Raw genomic sequence first — 20,972 nt, forward strand, 5'->3', positions numbered from 1 at the left:
GATAATTAGACAATGTAACAGACACAACGAGGGACGTGCAAATCTAAAAACACAAGCGTGAATGGCGGGAGCCCAGCTGAAAGGCCTCGTCCACAATAGCTGCCAAGAATTTCATGGAGAGCTTTCGAAGTAAGGTAATATAACAGCTGCAAGAGCGATCACTTTTGTAAGGTTTAAACATTTCAAGAGACGCGCAGCTGCTACGTTTGCCATTTTAGGCACTGTGTGTTTTGCACGAAACTATGTGTGTCTAAACGGTGATCAAAACCAACATCACACACTTGGCATGATGCACACACCATTTACAAAATAATCGGGTGCAGCACAATGGCAAAGTGGCCCAGTGTACCTGCATACGGAATATTAAATGTTATAGTAAGCATTAACCATGTGACAACTCATCAAAGTAAGTGTCAGCTCTATGAAGTGCCTGGAGCCAAGATTACTGGAGGAAAATGTAGTACTACAGTCCATCAGATGTGATTTGAATAATTTAATTTTTTTCTTCTATGCCACATAGTACTGCAAGTCAATTAGTCTTAAATGCAAAGTGTATACTTTTCATTAAGCACCTGGTTAAACATCAGTAGTTCAACAGGGGCAAATATCTTAATTAAAGTGCATTATGATGAGTCAGCTTAAATCAATATATCTCACGTGCAAACATAACTGGCAACAATGGGAGCAATTTTATGCATTTCACGAATTTGATGCATTATGTATCGAACGGCATTAAGCGATAGTATTGCCGTTTCAATGTTCGATGGTCATAGCATGAACCGCATTAAGCAGGCAAATGTAAGTTTGGGCTTGCGTGGCATAGGTATTGGTATGTCATCAATGGATTGCCATACTGAAAGTGAGGAGACTATAGTCTTTCACATAATGTTTATAGAGTGAAGTGCACTGCTGCACGCAACTTGTTTGGGTTACTGGGATCATTCTAGATCTCTGCACCATTCGTGCTCATTCGTCACCACTCCAGATTACAAAGACTTAAAACGAGACTTGTATGCATCACTACAGGACTGCCGTAATGCTCACCTGGTGTGTGCGGGCACGCTTGTTTAACAGCTGCTGACAAGCTGTCTCTCAGCGAAGACGAAGGTAAAGGGATCGGCAAGTAACAATGTCCTTAAAAACGCACGGTCCTGGCCGGCGATGCTGCGCGTTGGGTCTATTACAGCTGCACGAAGCGGTGATAAATCTTGCAAGTCCAAGTCCGAACCTACGAAATCTCACTTGTGGCATTCTTTGTAGCATTAAAAGAAAAGAACAAGAAAAATGTGAGGCTCTTGCACAGGGAGTTCAAATGTTGTGTACGATGTCCGAAAATCTTCAAGAATACATCTGCAATTTTGTGCAGAGTACCGTTCTGAATGCATTTAGCGGGCTCTATTGTGTAAGCTGTTTTGCAAGTGTTTGGAACGTTTTCGCGTTTGAATGTTTGCAAGCTGCAGTTGTTTCCAGTGTGACACGAGACTTGCAAGTTGTTGCCATTGAGAGACGTCAATGTTGTTTTGTTGTGTCCATGTTGCCATGTATCACTTGTACAACTTCGGTGAGCAAATTTAAACCTGATCCTCGTGTATGAGGAGTGCATTTTGATGGCACCAAAAGCAAGTCTCAATGGCAGATGTGTTGAAAGCGTTAAGTCTGTTCGCAGGTGACGAGGAAGTTCAGCATGGGAAGGGATAGCTCGCATGTTGATGTCGCTTGCATTTCAGGTGTGTGAAGGGAAATCGCAGCAAAGAAAAGGAAAATGTTTGTACACTGGATAACTAGTGACGAGACTTTACCACAGTCTCGAGCCAATGTACGCAAGCCCTTGTCAAACCTGTCGTTGGTACTAAAAGATTTATTTCCGTACTATGCAACATATGTACATTCTTTTCTTTTTCATCCTTCAAAAAAGAACAGCGTCACTGAATCCAGCGTACAGGCGATGATGTCAAGACGCAAAACCAATCCAGCTGTTGGCGTGAAAATAGGGAAGGCCCAAACGACGCATTTTTCTCCTTCGCACGTCCTACAAAAGGCAGGTCGTTTCGGCAAGCCAATGAACCGGCTGCCAGTTTATATGTAACCTCGCGTAGTTAGTACTTAAGTCAATGCGAAATGTCCGCAATTCTTGTATATTAAGCGAACCTCAGTTGGCCGCCTTCCTTCGGGTTATTAATCTGTGGGCGGCGTTTGATCCTGTTTCGTCATCTCTAAGTCCCAAGGGATTTCTGTGCCTTTTGGATATCTTCAGAGGATTGCGTGAAGCCAGCGCCCCCTTACCGGCGTTTAACGTCATCCGCAGTCTCGTAGCAGTGTTGTCGTCAGGGACGACGCCAGAATCTGGCGACATATGACAAACGAGAGACATTTCGTAGTTGAAGAATCGATCCAATTAACATCTCTGCAGCAAAGGAAAAGCAAAGAGTAACCACCAATCAAAGCGCTAAAAAGATTTGTTGCCTGCTAGCCACAAGCAGTACACCGGCGCGTGCACGCCCGGAGTACATGCTACGCGTCACGGAAGCGCTGCGGCCTAAAAGAAAAAAGTTCAGGCGGCAGTGCACAGAGCGTTTGTGAACACAACGGAGCTTGTGGGGCTGCAAACTGTCCGCCCACTCCACAGTAGGCCACTGGCATCTCGCATGACGCTATGGTCATCTGCGATGGCCCTTGTCCAATTGAATATAGGCAACAGCGAGTGCTCCTGTCTGGGGAAATCTTCGAATACACGTTGGGGCTGCCCGTCGCTTGCAGCACTAGGAACGCGCTCAATGTCCATGAAATCACATTTTTTTCCTTCTCAGGGTTTCATCATGTGATGGAAAACCTGTGACAGTGGCTAGTCTTTCAAGAGATCTGCACGACCTCAAGATGATCGAGTTATTCGCAGTTGCAAATTTTTTCAACGTGGCCTTGCAACTTTTCAGGAGCTGGCTTCATTCGAAATTTGTCGTTACCTGAAGCTGACTGAAACAATTGTGTAAGTGTAAGGCCAGAGACTGGTGCTTTCAGGCATCTCGATATAACCTCGCATTACCGTCCCAACACGTTGAAACTGACCAATCACGTAGCCGACGGTGACCGCAAGGCCCGTCTCAAAAAGTGCAGACTGCCAGACTTGTGGTGCCACGCGCTGGTAATTTGTTCGGAGGCTTGCGCGGCTAGTACGCCGAGCTAAGACGTCGATTCCGTCTCCCCGCCTATGACAAGACGATCAAGTGAGCAACGGATGACTATGAGTGCGGCGGCTCTCTCGCATCGCAGGAAGTCTCGCATCGCAGTCTTCTAGGGCACTCCCTAGAGCCCTCGAGATCACTCGCACCTTGGGAACAGTGTCTGCGGCAGGTTTGACGAACACTTGAAAGCGCGCTGCCACAGTCGAAACGACGATGTAATACGAGGCAGCCATAAGCTGCTCGAGTCTGTGCCAAGGCATCTTGTCTCCAGGAATGCAGCGTGATGGCCCGGTTTGCTGCGGACGACACCGTGGAGTGTCTGCACTGCAAAACGGCAATGCAAGTAAGAAAACACTCCATGATCGTGGGTCGCAAAAGCAGCCGTACAGGCAGGTACACCTAGGCTGCAAGTGCAGCTTCATACCTGTGGTAGCAATCGCTATTACCAACCATGGTGCTGAACGTTACAGAAGGGAGGTGCAAAAATGGTGCACCAAGCTTGCAAAAGGCGCAGAGCCGATGCAACGTCATTGGGTAATGTATTGGATGAGAGCAACGTCCACGGCACCTTGCAGTAACACGCCTGGAGGTTTGTTGTATACAGATGAGTCAAGCTGAGCAGTACGTCGACAGTGCAATACCGGGGCAGACAACGCAGCTATTGTGGTCACGTCACCCACGTCACAGCTGCGTCAATCCATGCCCTGAAACGTGCTAAAAGTCCATTGGTATGCGCGTGCAACGACAACACGTCCAAGACACGTGGCCAGTGAACACATCCTTGCGCCGTTGTTCCCGAAACGCGTTGTCCATCTCCACACTGCAAAACCCGCAGTTAGTAGTCCGCGTCACGGGACTGCAGCACGTCCTTCGAAGGCGCAACGAACACTTCACGCGACGGCACACACGAAATGGTAAGAGGGTGATGTCGACGTGCATGCTGCAACGTTCTTTGCCGGGCTGCTAACGAGTCGCGAGGGGTGCCACACACGTCCACACGGACGCGCGGCGTGGCACGCGGAACGCCGCTCAGGACAGCGAGATGGTGACGTTGATGCCTAGGTTGCCGCTGTCGGCGAACAGCTGGGCGATGCTGGTGTCGAAGACGAGGCAGTCGCTGCTCATGATGGCCGCCTGGACGCCCTCGTGAATGCTGCGCGGTGTGGCTTCCCAGGTGAGCCGGCGCTTGTGGCCGTTGAGCTCGAGGCGGTAGATGAAGTTGTCGGCCTGCTTGCGCGACCCAATCAGCTGCACCACGGCAAAGAACTGCTGGTGGCCGTCGTACTTCTCCTGCTTCTCCAGCACCAGCATGAAGTGGTGCCCGAAGCACGACTGCATCATCACCCAGTCGACTGCGCCGGGCAGGTTGATGTCTGTCGCCAGGAACACTATGTCCTCGCCTGCGATGGCAAAAGAATATGGAGCGCATGAGGCCCTCAACCAAGAGTGTGCAAACGTTAGAAAATTTCGATTGTACAACTGAACTGTCCTATTCCATTTGGTATTCGATGGTCTGAAGCGAATGACAGCGCGTACGACATGGACGAAGAGAGAACGACAACATTGAGCACCGACTCAACATTTTTCGTCTTGGTGCAATAAAAAAAAACCATTGCTAGTAAACGCTCGCATTGTTGTTCTCTTTGTCCGTGTCGTACGCACTGTCACTTCAGCAGACCATACAGCATCAAATAGCTCAACATCATTCCCTTTTGGTTTTCGAATCGAATAACTGCTATTTGTAATTATGAATGGTTTTTCAAATAGATTACAAATATTTTAAAATGTCAACCTTATCTAAATGAACATAAAATTAGTGCAACAATACTTAAAACTTTTGTTTCAATATGAAATAAACTTGTCTTGCCAAGTTTTTAATGCTGATTTCAGATCTACAATAGCGTGCTTTTTTCACAGCTGCAGTGGTTTAAAAAAAACGTTGAGATATAAAAAAGAGAATCACCGGCTACATCCTACAGGGCTTTATGGCAATTTCCTCTTGCTAAACCCAAAACGTAAGCTCATGACCCAATGTTAAAGATGTGCGGTAGGTGGTGATGTTATTTTTAATGATTTGAAAGCATTGCACTGTAAGAAAATGGACGAACATTTACTGCGATTATTTTTACTTATTTTCTGTCGTTAACTTTTACATGTAATTTGCAAAATGATGAGCAATACAACTAGCATCACCCACTAGATACTTGCGATACGAACGAAATCAAACCAATTTTGTCATTTGCAGTCGATGAGAACATGGAAAAGAACCCTTTATGTTTGAGTGGAGTCAACAAAAGGCATTAAAACTAAAAAAAAAAACACATTTGAAGGTTCGCACAATTGCAACTTTGACATGAAAGTGCTGCAGCTGCATTTTAGCCATTTTGCAGCTTTATCCTTCACGAGAATGGCTATACTAAATGTGTGGCTGAACCCTAGCAAGACATTGGCAAAATTTTGTTATAAAGCCATGCACTACACCCATGTGAGCAACTAGTACACATACCAGTTTACTTGCCTGTTGCAGTGCCTTACAAGCTAAGGAAATACAAAAACTACCAAATAATGTGACCAGACTTGGCAGTAATGAAATTACAGTCATTGAATTACCTATTGGTGTAATGAGTAATGCAATGAATTACTTTATTAGGCTGGTAATTTGACTTTTGATTAAGCTATAGCATGTACTCTTCCGCTATGGCATAAAAGATTCCCCCAAAAAGGAAAGAAAGATAATGCTCCTTTTTGCGAATTTTATTTGTATTAGGGGTGTGCGAATATTCGAACTTTCGAATATTTTTCAAATAGTGTTTGCTATTCGATTCGATTCGCACCGGAATTTTACTATTTGAACCTCCGGAAAATAAATATAACTGTTTATAATATTGGTAAATAAATATAACGGTGATAAATCAGCGTGGTTTTGCGTTTTGGGGCGTCGACGTGCAAAGCTGCAGCTGCCAGCCACTTCCACCAGTGCTCTGAGCGGTCGCTGTGCGACCAGCTTGGCCAGGGGGTCCGGTGCCCGTGTGTCAAGTGCCCATCCACGATTCCGAGAAGCCAGCGGGCGATGCGATTCGTTGCTTGTGACGAAGCACATTGTAGCTTCTTCGCCTTTGCGAAAAAGCCGCAACTAGTGCGAGTTAGGCCTAGCCACGACTTCGAGCAGTAAGCTCGGTCACAGTGTGTGTGGCTGCGGTGCCCGACGTTTCAAAGTAAGTCATGCTCGATCGTGAGCACAAAGTCATCCAGCGATGGTTTTTGGTCACGAGGTCCAAAGTGCTGACAAGCAGAACCTCTAACCGCGGGTCCCAGAGTCTGTCCGAGAGGCGCGTCTGCGATGTCCGCGACGAGTGCGGCGCACTATCGTAATCTGATGATTGACGTTCTGCTTGTAGCTGGCAAACCAAAGCGTAATTATATTCAAGTGATCGTCGACCCACGAACACAGAACGAGCGAACACGTCACTAAGCAGCGCGATTGTTGACAACCGTGACCTCGCGACGCGAAAGCAGCAGACGACGCTCTCCCGGAGCGAGTACCGGACCAATGGCGAGGCGTGCTGGAGCAACATCGCGGACTCAACCAATGGGAGACCTCCAAATGAACTTTAAACATTTGCTTTTTGTATGCTTGCTTCTGAATGGAGGACCTAGCTGAGGCGGGAAATTTGAAGACTGAGAAATGCTATTTCCGACGAGCCCAAAATGGCCTCATTATAGCCCATTATAGCTCCGCAATGGCGCCTGGTTGCGCCATTGCGGAGCTATAATGTTTTTAGAATGTAATTTAGAATATGCTTAGGAATCCTCTGCAACTTTTTTTCTGTAACTTTGCTTCGAAGTATTCGAAAAATATTTGAGAAATATGAAAATTATTCGATTCGCACTCAAACTTTATTATTCGAATTCGCTTCGCACTCAAAATTTTGCTATTCGCACAGCTCTAATTTTTATTTATTTCCTTAAATGCCACTTCATGGAGCCGACCTCAGATTGACTCGACAAACAATCCTTCCGAGCTGACAGCCCAGTTGCTGACGTAGCAAAATATTCTTGTGTAAGATGGCCCAAGTTAGCTTAGTTTGCTAATTGTGGTGCCATCTTTACCACACCGTCATTGTTTTAACACATGACAACACATATTCCAAGAAACTGAATGAGCCATGCCAACAACTGTTTAGGTAGCCTAGTTTGAGCACGATAGTCTCAAGAGCAGTTCGTATCTACAAAAAATTTCGATCAACTGCGATTGTATTTTCACGTGGTTGTGACAGTGAAGATGGTGGCACTCCAACTTTTTAAGACGAAACTCACTATTGGGCAAACTTGTGCTCAGAAAATCAAGTACAATCCCTGTACAAGCGAGTAGCACTCTCAGTGCAATGGTAGTGGCGAGCACGGATGTCGGGCGTCGACTAATCTGATCGTTTGCAAATTGCGCCGTCTTTCATACATAAAAGATAATTTCAGCATCATGCGTTAACTCTAGAACAAATTCTGCTACTTGCATTGTGCGCGCCATATTATCGGAACTGCCTAAAAATAAAATGGCCTCAAAGTTTCCCAAACACTGCGGCTCGGCCTTTGGCAAGCAGTTGTAACGTTTTTTTTGTGGGTGAAGCCCGATCACATAACAATAAATAAGAGCTTGTGACATTACTGTGGAGCTTATTTGGACTGCGAGTGCCTTCTGTGGCGGACCCACCTTGCAGCGTCGTGATGGACTTGTGGGAGTGGACGAGGTGAGCCATCACTTGGTCGAGAGAGCCCTGCCACTTGCATGACGCTCCGGGACAAGGGCAAAGGTATGGCCTGCATCATGCCGCAACAAGAAGAGAGGGGTAGAGATTAGGGGGGCATGTTTTCGCATGTGAGAGTATGTTTTCCCTTCCTGCAATAGTCTCTTTTCATAATCCGCAAGTGTGCTTCCTTGCGCTGCATATTCACCCTACTACTGGCAGCAGCCATCGTCCTTCAAGTGGAGACGAGGTGCTAGTTGCACGAGCAGGGGCTCGTCTATTACCAGTGTTTATATCAAGAGCGTTGATTATAAGTTTTCCATGTCATAGCGCAATCAAACTGCCTTTAAACATGCTGCCTGCAGTAAGTGACTAGCTGCCATTAGTTGGGCTAACTGCATCGCAGGAAAGTTAGCTTTACAATAATGAAAAGGGTCTACTTAATGAACAATTAAAATATTTTCGTCCTACGAGTCCTGTCCTTCATGGACTTCAATTCACCAGATTCAAGGACACTTCTGTCTTAAGCTCCAAATAAGCGCAAAGAACTCTTTCGCTGGTCTGCGAGAAGCACAACAGTGGCTACCCCCCAGTTTTATGCTATACAGTGAAAAAAAAAAAAAGGTGGAAATTGTGGTTTTCTTGGGCACAACGCGAAAGAATCAGATAAGCACGAAACATCACTTGTGTATTTTGGATGACTTGTCATTTTTTTCTGACCAGACTCTGCTGCGATGTGCCTCTTTTCAAATGTCTGTCATGTGAGGTTCCTGTCTGATGCGACACAGTGTTGGTATTTCCCGAGTGTCGGGCGTGCTCAGTTTCGATACCACTTGGATTGGGGCCTTCGATTTTGACGATTAACATTTCAATATTACGTGCGTTTTTTGGGACTTCTAAAAAATGATTCTGCCATGAATTGTCACGTCCTACAACTTTTCCGTATGAACAACTGCCCTCAAGTTAATAATTAGAAAGCTGACTAATGACTTTTTGTTAATTACTCATTTCAATGTAACTTTAGGTGCAGCAAAGTATTTCTGTCTTGATGTAGAGCTTGTTTGCGAAGTCAACAGGTGCCCGATTGTCATAGCGTTTTTATAAGAGAGCTGTATTGTCTAACGAACACCCTGTATACACATAACAAGCACATGCAGGCTATATTAATAAATAGAGCTATGTTAACTAATACATTAATTAAGGCAGCTCTTGGCTATCCTGACCTGAACTCGCAGGCCTCTTCGTGCTCGGGCTTATCTGAGTGGGACAGCAGGGCCGGGCAGCCCGTGAGCGAGTACTTGCACGGGAAGAACACCGTGTTGGCCACTTTCTCCATGGCCAGGTTGCGGATGTTGCCTGCACAAGGAGGTGGTGTGTCAAACGTTGATGTCAGTCGACTGAGACAAGGTTGACACACTTGTGTCAGCATTGCACATCTACAAATGTGCATGCATGCATAAAAAAAAAAAGAAAGAAGGACAAGAGACAGTCCACACGCCATTGCTTACAAGTTTCACCACTAGAGACACCATTTGCTAACATGAACCTCGTAGCCAAATGGATAACGCAACATTGTCCACACAATGGAGTCCGAGTGTGGGCCAGTTGGGTGCAGTGCCGAAGTGCATATAAGTGTGCACTGCACATCATGATTGACGTACACCACTCAATGCGCAGTGCCGTTGTTAGCGTGATAGATAGTAGAAGCGTGCTCTGTCAGCCAGCTGTCCACCTGCGCGTATGTTGCGAGAGCTCCCATTTATAAACAACACCGTTTTCGGTGCACTCGATGTTTGCTGCAGGATCGCAGTTTATGTTTATCGTTCAGTACAACACATAGCATCTTCAGTTGACTAATTTGTCCAGAAATGAAAGATAATTTAATAAGAAGCAACACTGTACAAAAATGAAATGCGGACTAGTCTCACCACCTGCCAGCAAGAAAGTTAACTAGCGCAGATAACGGGTGTTGCAGGCTTTTGGGCAGAAACACCAAGGAGGAGCTTTCTTCAAAAAGACAACTTTGCGAATAGGGTACTTCTCAGTTCATATTAAAGTGTTGTGCAATCTCAACTAAATCCCATTCACACAGATTTCCAATTGGTGACACAGTGCATGACAGAATTCATAGCATAGAGGATCCCGAGACCAATTTTCATCGCCAGGAGGTGCGTTCACTGCAGACAGCTTTCGGTCGCACAAGCAGGCATCACTGCACCGGCGACAAGCAAGGCGCATTCACATACCTGCTACTGTGTTGTGCAACAATAACCCCTTTGTACCTGCTCACTTGTCCGCATTGTCCAGTGCTACCAAGGCCCTGCTGAAACACTAGCAGTATTCAATGGCGGCTGCGGCTCTCTTAATTCCATGTTCTTATTGGCTTGCTACAATCAATGCTCCTATGGTGATAGCAATTATATGGACACTCCAGGTGCACCTTTGCCATCACAGTGAGGTTCCGTATAAAGTCCAAAACGATAACACTGCCCCACGCGACGTACGCTTTATGTGCAAGTGAAAGTGTGCGAGAGCAGCCGATGATCGCGCATCAAGCGGTGAGGTAACACGCCGGCCATCTTTTGTCGCGCCAAAGGCCCTATCTTGACAGGGTTCAGCAGACGGCTCATTCCTTTGCACGTGCCGTGTAGCGTGCATTGCACTGATAGACAAAAGGAAGGTCACTTCGATTGCTGCAGCGGTCGCGTTTCCTTACGCCAGCGTTTTGTTTATTTACGCCATGTCGCATGCTAAAGTAGTTCGCTGCAAGCCTCACTTTGTGCGATTCCAATTTGTTGCTATCAAATTCATTGCTTTGCCCTTGCGACGAAACTGCGACTTCCTTTCTCGGAGCTGAAAATTGGCCTCTGGCCGATCGGCGCGAACAAAAGCTGTCGCAAGACAACAGTAACGCAAGGTCACGAAAGAACGAAGGGGAAGGTGCGCAGAGCCACAGATGCCGTGGAAATGGAATGCCGCCATGGCTGTCATGGTTAAAACACTGCTGGCGTTCCAAAGTCCGGAGAGGCTCTGCCAAAATGACCAAAGCGCGGCAGCCGATTGCTTGAGCGACTAAAGAAATAGTCCCGCTCATGCACGCGACAATGTTCTCCGAAGGCGGGGTTACCGGACGTCCGGCTCACGACGTCACTCTGGAGTGCGCACGCACATTGGTGCAGGCCTGTATTCATCCGCCTTTGAGGAGGAAATGCCATGGACTTCTACGGTTATGATACAGCGTGTATTCCGAGAGTTCGCGGTCACGATGAGCATATCGACGCGCGGAACGAGAGCTCCCGCGTGAAACAAGTCCATCGTTAGGTCACCAATGTGACCCCCGTAGAAAGCTCCCCGGGGTGAACGGAGCTTGAGCACGATAGCACGAAGTACAGAGCAGATACCACAACATTTCGTGCTGCAGTCGGCACATTGCACACCCGTCTTCTGCTGATGAATGCGTGTGAAGCATATAGCTTGCCCTACTTTCCGTCGAGCCCACCGAAATCCTCTGCCTCCCACGCGCACCGAAACTAATGCCACGGAAAAAAGAAATACTGCGTCGCCTTACTCCACCATCGTGATTGAAGCCAGCTCTCTGATGCCAGCTATCTACCCCACTGTGCTACCAGCTGATGTTGGCACGACAGTGTTCGATATTTTGTTGGTGAATCGGGCAATGATCAATTTCGAGCATTTAAGCGACAAAACTCGAGTCCGATCTCCGAAATATTCGGACAGACAGTGTGGCGTCAGACCATATTACAGTCGAGGTGACACGTAATGTTGGCCGATACATTCGCGTTACACAAATTCCTCGGTCAGGAATTCGCTGCATTTGCACCTTAACTATATGATCAATCAATAATCACTAATATGACGACAGAATGCACGCAGAAGAGCTACCTAGGCTGCACTTGTTATTGGCACGGATTTTTTCGTCTCTTTTCTGTGTCCCTTCAGTCCAGGCTAGACAATACCCTCATTGCTATTGTCACAATTTTAACGAGAAGAAGAAGAAAAAAAAGGAAACTACTATAAAGGAATCCTGATGACAATGCCCTGATCGACGTCACAAATCCGGAGAGTGAGGGTGAATTGCAATCAACCTTTTTCTGTGTAATGCGGCTTCACTGCAGAGTGCTCTACCTTGCAGTGAAGCCACACCGCACTTTGGCGGAGAACTTAGGTGCAGCATTTTCCGCTCGTTCATAATATTGTCACCATTTTCTGACCTACAAAATAAGCTCTATCATTAAAGAAGGCGATGCCGTGGTTAAATTTAGGTCTTTTTTTTGGTGGCTGCTCCTAAATCTCAACTTTGGTCTTTAAGGAGTAAAGAAAAATTGAAGCACCCTTCGTCCATTTTCATATCAGACCCTGCTGCAATCAGATGCTTTTGCGGTGGTAGTTACAGGCTTTCTTTACAGATTACAGGTGTTGTCTTATTAAAATGAGACAACACCTAAACCAGAGGCACAGTGATGATAATATTTTGAGGGAGGGGGTTCAAGATCCGGCTATGCGTGCAATCTAAACCAAGCACACACATGCACACACAAACACCGGTACATAGGAGAAGGCAGGGTTCTAGCTACATGTGGATCTAGCCTGAAGGAGGCATGCCAGGTGTTAACAGAGCTACAGTAAAGGGTCACTGTGGGTGAGCCAACAATACACAGCTTTTGCACCAAATGCAGTGTTTGAATAAAAGTAAGTGAACGCCGTAGCAAATAGGTAACTAAACCAATGTAGCTTACACCAAGTACTACTACATCAAACTGCACAGGAAAATAAGGCAGCTGAAGATAGCCCAAAGAGAACCAAATAAGACTAATCTATCGGGCACACTGCAAGCAAGTTTAGGAGGAGACCAAGGAACTCGTTATGGGACACATTTTGTACAGCTTTGATAGAAGATGTCACGGCACATGACAGAGCTTCAATTTGGGCCTTGCACACAGGAGGGGTGGCATTGGTAAGCTGCGATTGTGGAGCTTAGCACCGTTCGGATATACTTGCCTGGTTCATTCACAAAGAGCAAAAATCTCAAGCTGCGTCCGGAATAAGCTGACGAGACGGCGCACAGCTTTCCGGGCGAACGCATAACAGTACTGCTCCGACCGATCCGCGGCCCTCCGTTGTCCCCTGCTGCAAATGACAGCGATTCTACTTTGGCAAGAGATCGCACTCACGGTACTTCCTTTCAATGAAAGCTTTCCTTTAAGAGCTTTCTCAGTAAAGGCGCTTTTTTCTTTGAAGAGCTCACTCCTTTCACTCGGCAATGCTAGAGACCTGTATTGACATGAACAGGTTGACGTGTGGTAACATAACAGTGTCTATCCTATGACTGAAATTTTGTCCACATTCATTGTGTCATGTAGGCATTATGAAAGAGTAGAAGTCATGCAGCAGAGCTACAAGGTGGGCTTGTCGGTGTTCCTTAAAGTTGCGCTAAGTAGATGCTACACAGACCAAGTAACAAAAGTGTTCTGTTCCTTGGACGGAATTAGCTGGAGGCAACAACAGCGATGGGTGCAAATATGGTTGCGGCATTTACATCTACACTTAGAAAAGTATGGGCATTCAACTGTAAAACAGCAGCGATGCTAATGCGGCAGCCTAGGGCAGTGAATGTGAAGTAAAGGCTAAAGGTACTATTACCGAGTTATGACTAAGGACTTGGCCGGGTCGAGGAGAGTATAATAAACGAGACAGGCAAGGCATGTAACACATTTTCATTGCTGTTTCGCATGCACCAATGCCTTTAGAAACACTGGCTGCATAACAGAACTGCAAGCATTGATAACCACAGCCATAACAAATTTAGTGCTATACACGAGACAAGACGAAATGAAAGAACACAGCATGAGCCCATTATCAAGTGAAGGTTCACCTTGGAAAGGTGGTTATATATTATAAAAAAATTCCACATGTGCGAATGCGCACTCTTCTCCACTGTTTTTGTCTCGTTTCTAGTGCAACATTTTTCTACGTGATACAATAACAGCTTGCTCAGTCACCCTTATTGTTAACCACTACACAAGAAAAAATCATGTATTTGGGTAGTATTTCTGCCACACAACAATAATAGTCACCTGGCTTGCTCGCGTTTCCTTTTTTGAAAACCTGGCTCTCATCACTTTCCTATCAAGAATGCTACGTCACGCTGATAATGCACGCGCCGTTCGGGACCACGGTGATAACGCGAGGAAAGTACGCGAAGTGGATGATGATTATAGTTGTGTGGCAGAAAGACTCTTCAAATACTCGATTTTTTCTTACAGTGTACTGGCGGTACCAACCTGCATTTGAATCATCGATGTCTGTACAAAAAAGTGCTGCCGTGTTTTAAGATCCTCTGTTTTGCTCAAGCACTAAGGATCAACTTGTTCATCCAGCAGACAAAATCAAATTTTTCAGCTCGCGCAGTGACAGCAAACCTGCATCACAACCATCACTACGACAGCTAAAGTAGTTGAACTGCAACTCTTCTTCAGTTTTGCAGAGACACTGTAACATTCAGCTGGACAGCAGGACTCACCAATGGGGCCTCGGCAGGTGGGGCAACAGGTGAGCTTCTGTCGGCACGGCGAGCACACCAGGTGCCCGTTCTGGCACTGCAGGATGGGTGGCAGCACGTAGTCGAAGCACACTGGGCACTCGAACAAGCTGGCCAGTGCCGAGGCCGAACTGGACGTGGAGGCTGGCGACGCACTGCCCCCGGGAAAGGGTCCCGCCGCACCACGAGCCCCAACGGCAGCGTCCGAGGCCCCGGCCCCTCGGGCGGGGTAGCCGCCACCCGCCTCGGACTTGCCGCCACCCCCCTTGTTGCCGGCCGCTTGCCGACTCATGCTCCCGACGACTGGCAGCTACTGGTTGCCGGACACTGCCGCTCCTCAGCACGTGCTTGCACCACTAGTGTGTCCGCTGCCGCGGGCGGACAACCCCTGTGGAAGAGAGGCACTCTGTGAGCCATGCTGTGCACACACTGGGACAGCGAACGTGGATGCTTGGGCGAGTCGGTACAACATCCTTGGAATAAAAACGGCGCAAAAGACAGAGGACCAAGAAAAAAAGGACACAGACAACAGCACAGACTCACCTGCGCTGTTGTCTGTGTCCCTTTACTGGTCCTCTGTCTTTTGAGGTTTTTATTTCAAGCAAGGCAGCAACAGCCTGTTATATATGCACGTAATGGAATCACTGCTTCTCTCGAAATGTAGTCTTTGGACTAATCCGACAGCTTGTGCCACCTATAATTGGATACAACTTTAGAAGTCCATGGCATTTCCTCCTCAAAGGTGGATGCACGCAAGCCTGCACCAATGGCCGCGCTCTCCGGACTGATGTCACGAGCCGGACGGCCAGTGACCCCGCCTCCGGAGAACATTGCTGAATGCATGTGCAGGCCTATTCCTCTAGTTGCATGAGCGATCCACTGCCGCGCTTCGGTCAGGTCAGGTCAGGTATAGGTTAAGTATACTGAATCTGTAGATCCGGAATAAAGGATTACACTTTTGCGCTTGACTATGTTGGTCCCCTGTCCTACTCTCTCCAGCAACAATGCAACACAGCACCTGTGGTAGAATTTCTAAATCTTATAGATGTTGCGTGTTACTACTGGGAACAAGGTATAAGTGTCATTTCGGGAAAGAAGAAAAGGCAGAAATGTATACACGGGCAGAGCAAGACCAAGATGGTCTCATTCAATTTTTAAGCACTGCACCAAATCTCTATGTGTGTAAAAAAGTGGACGTTTTTGGTTTTTTATGCCTTGCAAAAAAAAATGTTTGTTGCAAGTAAAGCATGATCCTCTCTTTCAATGACTCTCCTTTTCCGTTTAAAATTATGCTTTTGCTGGAATTTGTGCATGCATTTTTGTTTTGTCACCTGTATGAGACAACATCGCAGTTCTGAATGTGTATGCAATTAAATTATCATGTCTTTACATGTGCTTCCCACACCCCATTCATATCGACAAAACAAACTCAAAATCACCCTTACTCGACTAACAAATTAAATTTCAAGTCGCTGCACAACAAAATGTGACCAATGTAAAGTGTAGCACAACAGCTTGGAGTGTGCTATTGCTTCCAAGCACGATTCCACGCGTTCCAATTCTGTACTGCAATGGCCACAATGTTTCCTCCCGGCTAATTCTTACACCTACGTCAAGACTAAAAATGCATTATATTCGCACTCGTCTTGTGGTTAATGTGTCTTTAGTCCCGCCCTCCGTGCTGTTCCATTTTGTATTTGTGCAGTTTAGCGCTTAATATGTGCCCGAAATGTAACAATCACATCGGCTCTAAAAGGGAAAAAAGCCTCTTTCTCAAGATGTATAAGGTTCAAGCCTACTCAGCTGAGCAGACAATCACAAGGAAAATTGAAGTCATTGAGAAGTATGTTCGGGCAGAGAAACATGCACAGGGAAATGCGACGGGGCATCTCCTTCGTCAGAAGAAACCGGCACCTGGACAAACTATGGTTTGCCTGTCGTTATTGGTGAAAGCAGCCACGTCAGTGCAGCTGGGGCTTGGTAGATTATTAATGATTAGCTGGAATGATATTGCACGTTGGCTAAATTGCCTGCAGGTGTGTACTACACACTAATGGCGCAATCACGTACAAAACTGTAGGATCAATTGCTAATTTTCTACTTAAGCAGCCTTTGCATGGCATCCAAGGAGACTACAAAACACCTGGAAGTTATTAGATGCTGACGTGACAACCAATGTGTCACCACTAAAAAGTTTTCAGCAAGCGGCCGTATGGCACCACATGATGCCGGGAACGATGACGAGAAGCTGTGCATTGGAATTGTGAACTGGGTTCCAACGAGTTGCAACGGCCACTTGTTTCTCAGTTTCGGTAAAACAAATGGAAATTTACGCACTCTTTTCACAGACGCCTCTGCTCACATAAAAAACAAAGCTTTCACAGTAGCTACTATATATGCACGCCACCTTAAAGCATATAATCATAATCAAATTGTGTGCCGAGTTCCAGAAAGTGGCAATGGCCACATGTTTCTCAGTTTCAATATTACAAATGGCAATTTTTGCACCCTTTTCGCGACGCATCTGCTCATGTATAAAAATGTAAAAATTTGCACAGAAGCTCCTCTATGTCTACAAAACATAAGAAGGCAATTTTAGTGAAGCATGTGGTGAATTTATCAACAGTCGATTTGTGTACAGAAATTTGCAGCAGGAATGTAGTTCCCCAAAGTACCCAAGTTTAGGCCAGAATGTCCTACATACCGTGGTTTATTTTACAGACTTCGGTGTGAGTACAAAATTACAATCGTTATTAGGCAGTATGTTTGGCCATCAGTACAAATCATGGCCATTTAAGTTTTCCACCAAAAGGTCTCCTTGGGCCCTCTCTATGCGGTCTCTGAAATGAGTACCAAGCAAAGAAAAATAAAGTTTGAGACTATATAAACCGCACTTATTGACAAGATATGGAGTTAGCAATCTGCTTTTCTTCAGCAAACTGGTTCACAACGAAGGATCAACACTCATGATATAACAAAGGCAAGGAAAGAGGCCCATTGCAAAACAGGACAGTGTGTGTGACACTGTACTAGTAATGCATGTCCTGCGTATTTGTCCTTGCAACTACTGTGCCACACCTTCCCGATTAGGAAAGATGGGAGTTTTAAGATTACTGGCAGAGGCTTAAAGGGCCAATAATGATGAACAATAATTCAGTTTGTATAAATTAAAAATTCCTCTACAGCTACTTCCATTGGCTTTGCCTTAGCAGGTCAACAGCAGAGATTCAAACTTCTTGAATTTTGTGCCGAAACTACTGCTTGCATGCTGGTTCATGTCAAACACACGAGCAAACACATACACCGACATATTTAGGTCACTTGGCAAAGTAAAAAAAAGTTCTGAAACTAACAAAAGTTCAGTCTCTCGCCTGTTTGGAATGCTATGTAATTCAACCCGGCGAAACGGGTCAAACTAAGACAGTTGGAATAGGGGGCGTAGTTAAGGGGGGGAGGGGTTCAACCCCCCCCCCCCCTGCAAAATTTTCAATTTTGCTTGCGTATATATACATGTGCACATACAAACGCGTGCACGAACATACATAAAGTATGGTTAACCCCCCCCCCCCCCCCCCCGAAAAAAATTTCTGGCTATGCCCCTGGTTGGAATGCGGCACCTACCTTATCTAAAAATCCAAATGCACACTTCTTGGCCATCGAGTTATAGTCTGCCTACTGTGCAGGCTGATGGAAATAGCCATTCGCCAAGTGTAGACAGCACAATTATTTATGTTTCAATGATGCACAATCAATTCCAATGAGGACCTCAAAAGGTACCAAGTGGTAAGCAGAACCACACGATGCAACTCGCACAAGCCTTTTTGCAACTTGCCCCCATCAAAACACGGCAGCAGCCAGTATCGAACCCGAGACCTCGAGCTAAAGCGGCACAACATTATAATCCACTAACAAGAATGGACTTCAGAACTGCAAGGAGGATGTTATATAATGGTCATGGACAGTCAAAAACAAGTAAAAAGAAGGATGGAAACCAAACAACACAGTGGATTGTGCATTGGAAAACAATAGGTGGTGCCAAAACAATGGTGAAATGAACAATAGCAGGAAAATAAAAGACGCACGAAACAATGACTAATACGATGATTTTGGGCACGAGCGGAGATGGCTTCACACGCAATTGCTTCAAGCACATATTAATGAACCCTACGACCACCTTTTTAAATTTTCCTTTCACGTCATAAGAAGTACAGTACACATAAGTGAAACTTATCGAAGGCGAGTGGGTAATGGCAAACTGATACCAATTATCTGCCAACCGTTTTTTTTTTCTGCAGAGTTGAGTAGCTACAGATATCAATGAGTCAGTTAAGTACGACCCATATAGATAAGTGTTTTGATAGTTAAAAGATAAAAGGCGTTATTGCTTAACAGAACTGAGTGGTCTGTTACGATCAATCAAGTTTCATGTAGATTATTTTTTTTTGAAAAATATAAAATCGGGTGCTGTTATAATTACAACTGTCATATTGTTATAAGCATTATATAATTATATTGTTCAAAAACGTTATACGCCCACCTTACTTTAATGAAGAAGGCTTTAATAAATAAGACTGAAAATACCGCCTAGAAACATGCATTCCGAGGCGGCTAGCAGGATATTTGCGGCACGAGATGAGATATCTCAACACGGAGCATATAAATATAGCAGCGGGCGCCACATACCCACAAAGAAATGGAACGTGCGAAAACGCATACTAATGCATTTGCAAACGGATCGGTAGTATAGAGTTCGCATGGCGACGGGCATTTCTTTCGAAACCGAGAAACCCACCTCTCTTGCGAAAGTCCTACGCGACTACCGCACTTTTTACCCCGTCGTCTCTTCTTTTTTTGGAGCGGTGTTGTTTACACGGGCTCTATCGATTATCAATCGGTCCCTTTCGCGCAATCGAATTCGCTCAATTGCACGAGGGGAATCCGCTATCGCACGGGTGACCTCAACTGAACCGAATGCCGTACGTCATCTCGCGTACCTGACAAGTAGGCTCGCTTCGCACACTGAAAAACACGCACGCGACTTTTAAGCGGTCACACATGACACAGGCGCGCGACAAATGCCAGCTGCGTATCGCGGCACTAATTCGGCTTTTGCGACACGGCAAAAGAATAAGAGAAAAAGGAAGCCACGGTCACCGACGGAACGGCAAGTCGTCAAGCGTGGGACGTCCACGGAGACCAGTCGAAGTACGCGACAGTCGCCCCTTTCGAAACGAGCGAAAACCTCTCCCCGGTCGTGCTGGGAAACCATTACGGCAACGTCTCGTTATCGACTTGCGACGAGGCAATCGCGTCACACTGTCCTAGCACTAGGCGACACGGCAAATCAGCAAAAACAAGAGAAGAGAAAAATAAACGGGGCTCTGCCGTTTTTACTGACCCCTTGGCTGGCCCTCCACATAAATCGTCTTCCAAGCCGTTTCCAATCTGTCTTTCCGAGGGTTAGCGCTTGACGTCGCCAGGATTACGATACCCACGACACGGAGTTACTTCCGCGGAGACTGCGGAAACCCGAGAAACCCCCTCGAATTGCTCAAATAGTATCGCTCTCGGCCCAGCGCGCAACCTAGTTGCCCGTCGACGGGATGTGTAGCAGTGCGTATTATACGACCTCGGCCGAGACGGCGGAGGTCTCCGCATTAAAAACTCACGCGGCCAGAGTCGTGCCGTCTTCTCATCTAGGCCCAGGCCCTCGCTATTCCCAGCTGCGTCGGCGCCAAAGAAGGGGGGTTTTTCACGGAGTCGTCGTAGACGGGTCCAGACCCATATCTTTTCCGCCCCGAGACGCCAGCAGAGGAGAGCCCGCGGCGGCAGCAGCAGCAATGGCGAGAAGGCGAACAGCGGCCAAACAAAAACCAAAACAAAAGGCGCGTCGAAACAGGAAATGTTGGAAATGGTGATTCGCGAGGAAACGGCGGCTGCCGCTCGCTCGCTCACCAAGCGAGACAGCGGCGTGGTTCGCTTTCCTTCGCTGCTGCCTCTTTTGGAACTTGAGGGGACGTTAAAGCTGTGGCGTGATTTAATTACCTTTGCTCTTCGACTCCTGCAAGGTTTCTTCTAAGGCGTCGTGTCGCAGTAGTCTCTGGGTCATCAGCTGTTTTCGCGGTCCGCTGGTCGCAGCGTAGTGGCAGCGTGTGCGACTGCTTTAAAAGTGGCATCGGGTTTCAACAATAACGCGGATCATGTGACGCGTTTCATGCGATACTGCATCGCCGAAAACTGTGGCGACCGCACGCTCGATTTCTTTTTGCATCCCGTTGCCGTTCAACAAACGTGCGTAACGAGAAACGCTATCATCATCAAAAACATCAAGCGTTCTCGATATGTTCTCGATGATGATAGTTCTGCTTTGATGCGTCTGCTTACAGTGTTCTAGAAGTTACTGTAATCTGCTGCTTGTAGCCTGGAGTCTCTATTATGTTTTGCGGGCTCACGACGTGCTTACGAAAGCGAAAGCACGATGCACCTGATGAA

The 20,972-nt window shown here is 46.5% G+C and overlaps 1 protein-coding gene across 2 annotated transcripts; it reads right to left on the reverse strand.

Annotated features, from left to right (window-relative positions):
- Positions 1 to 1,840: 1,840 nt before the first annotated feature.
- Positions 1,841 to 20,771, reverse strand: LOC119405162 (E3 ubiquitin-protein ligase Siah1). Of its 2 annotated transcripts, none has more exons than XM_037671968.2 (5): positions 20,526 to 20,771; positions 14,463 to 14,868; positions 9,145 to 9,277; positions 7,888 to 7,994; positions 1,841 to 4,579 (listed from the first exon to the last, which is right to left on the reverse strand). In XM_037671968.2, the coding sequence occupies exons 2-5, from the start codon at positions 14,770 to 14,772 to the stop codon at positions 4,209 to 4,211; spliced, it is 921 nt and encodes a 306-aa protein (XP_037527896.1). In that variant the 5' UTR covers positions 14,773 to 14,868; positions 20,526 to 20,771; the 3' UTR covers positions 1,841 to 4,208. The 2 variants fall into 2 exon arrangements, with proteins under 2 accessions (XP_037527896.1, XP_037527895.1); XM_037671967.2 differs by lacking the exon at positions 20,526 to 20,771 and adding an exon at positions 20,150 to 20,342.
- Between the last annotated feature and the right edge of the window lie 201 nt (positions 20,772 to 20,972).

Source organism: Rhipicephalus sanguineus, chromosome 9 (genome assembly GCF_013339695.2).
Source record: "Rhipicephalus sanguineus isolate Rsan-2018 chromosome 9, BIME_Rsan_1.4, whole genome shotgun sequence".
In the NCBI taxonomy this organism is placed as follows: domain Eukaryota; kingdom Metazoa; phylum Arthropoda; class Arachnida; order Ixodida; family Ixodidae; genus Rhipicephalus; species Rhipicephalus sanguineus.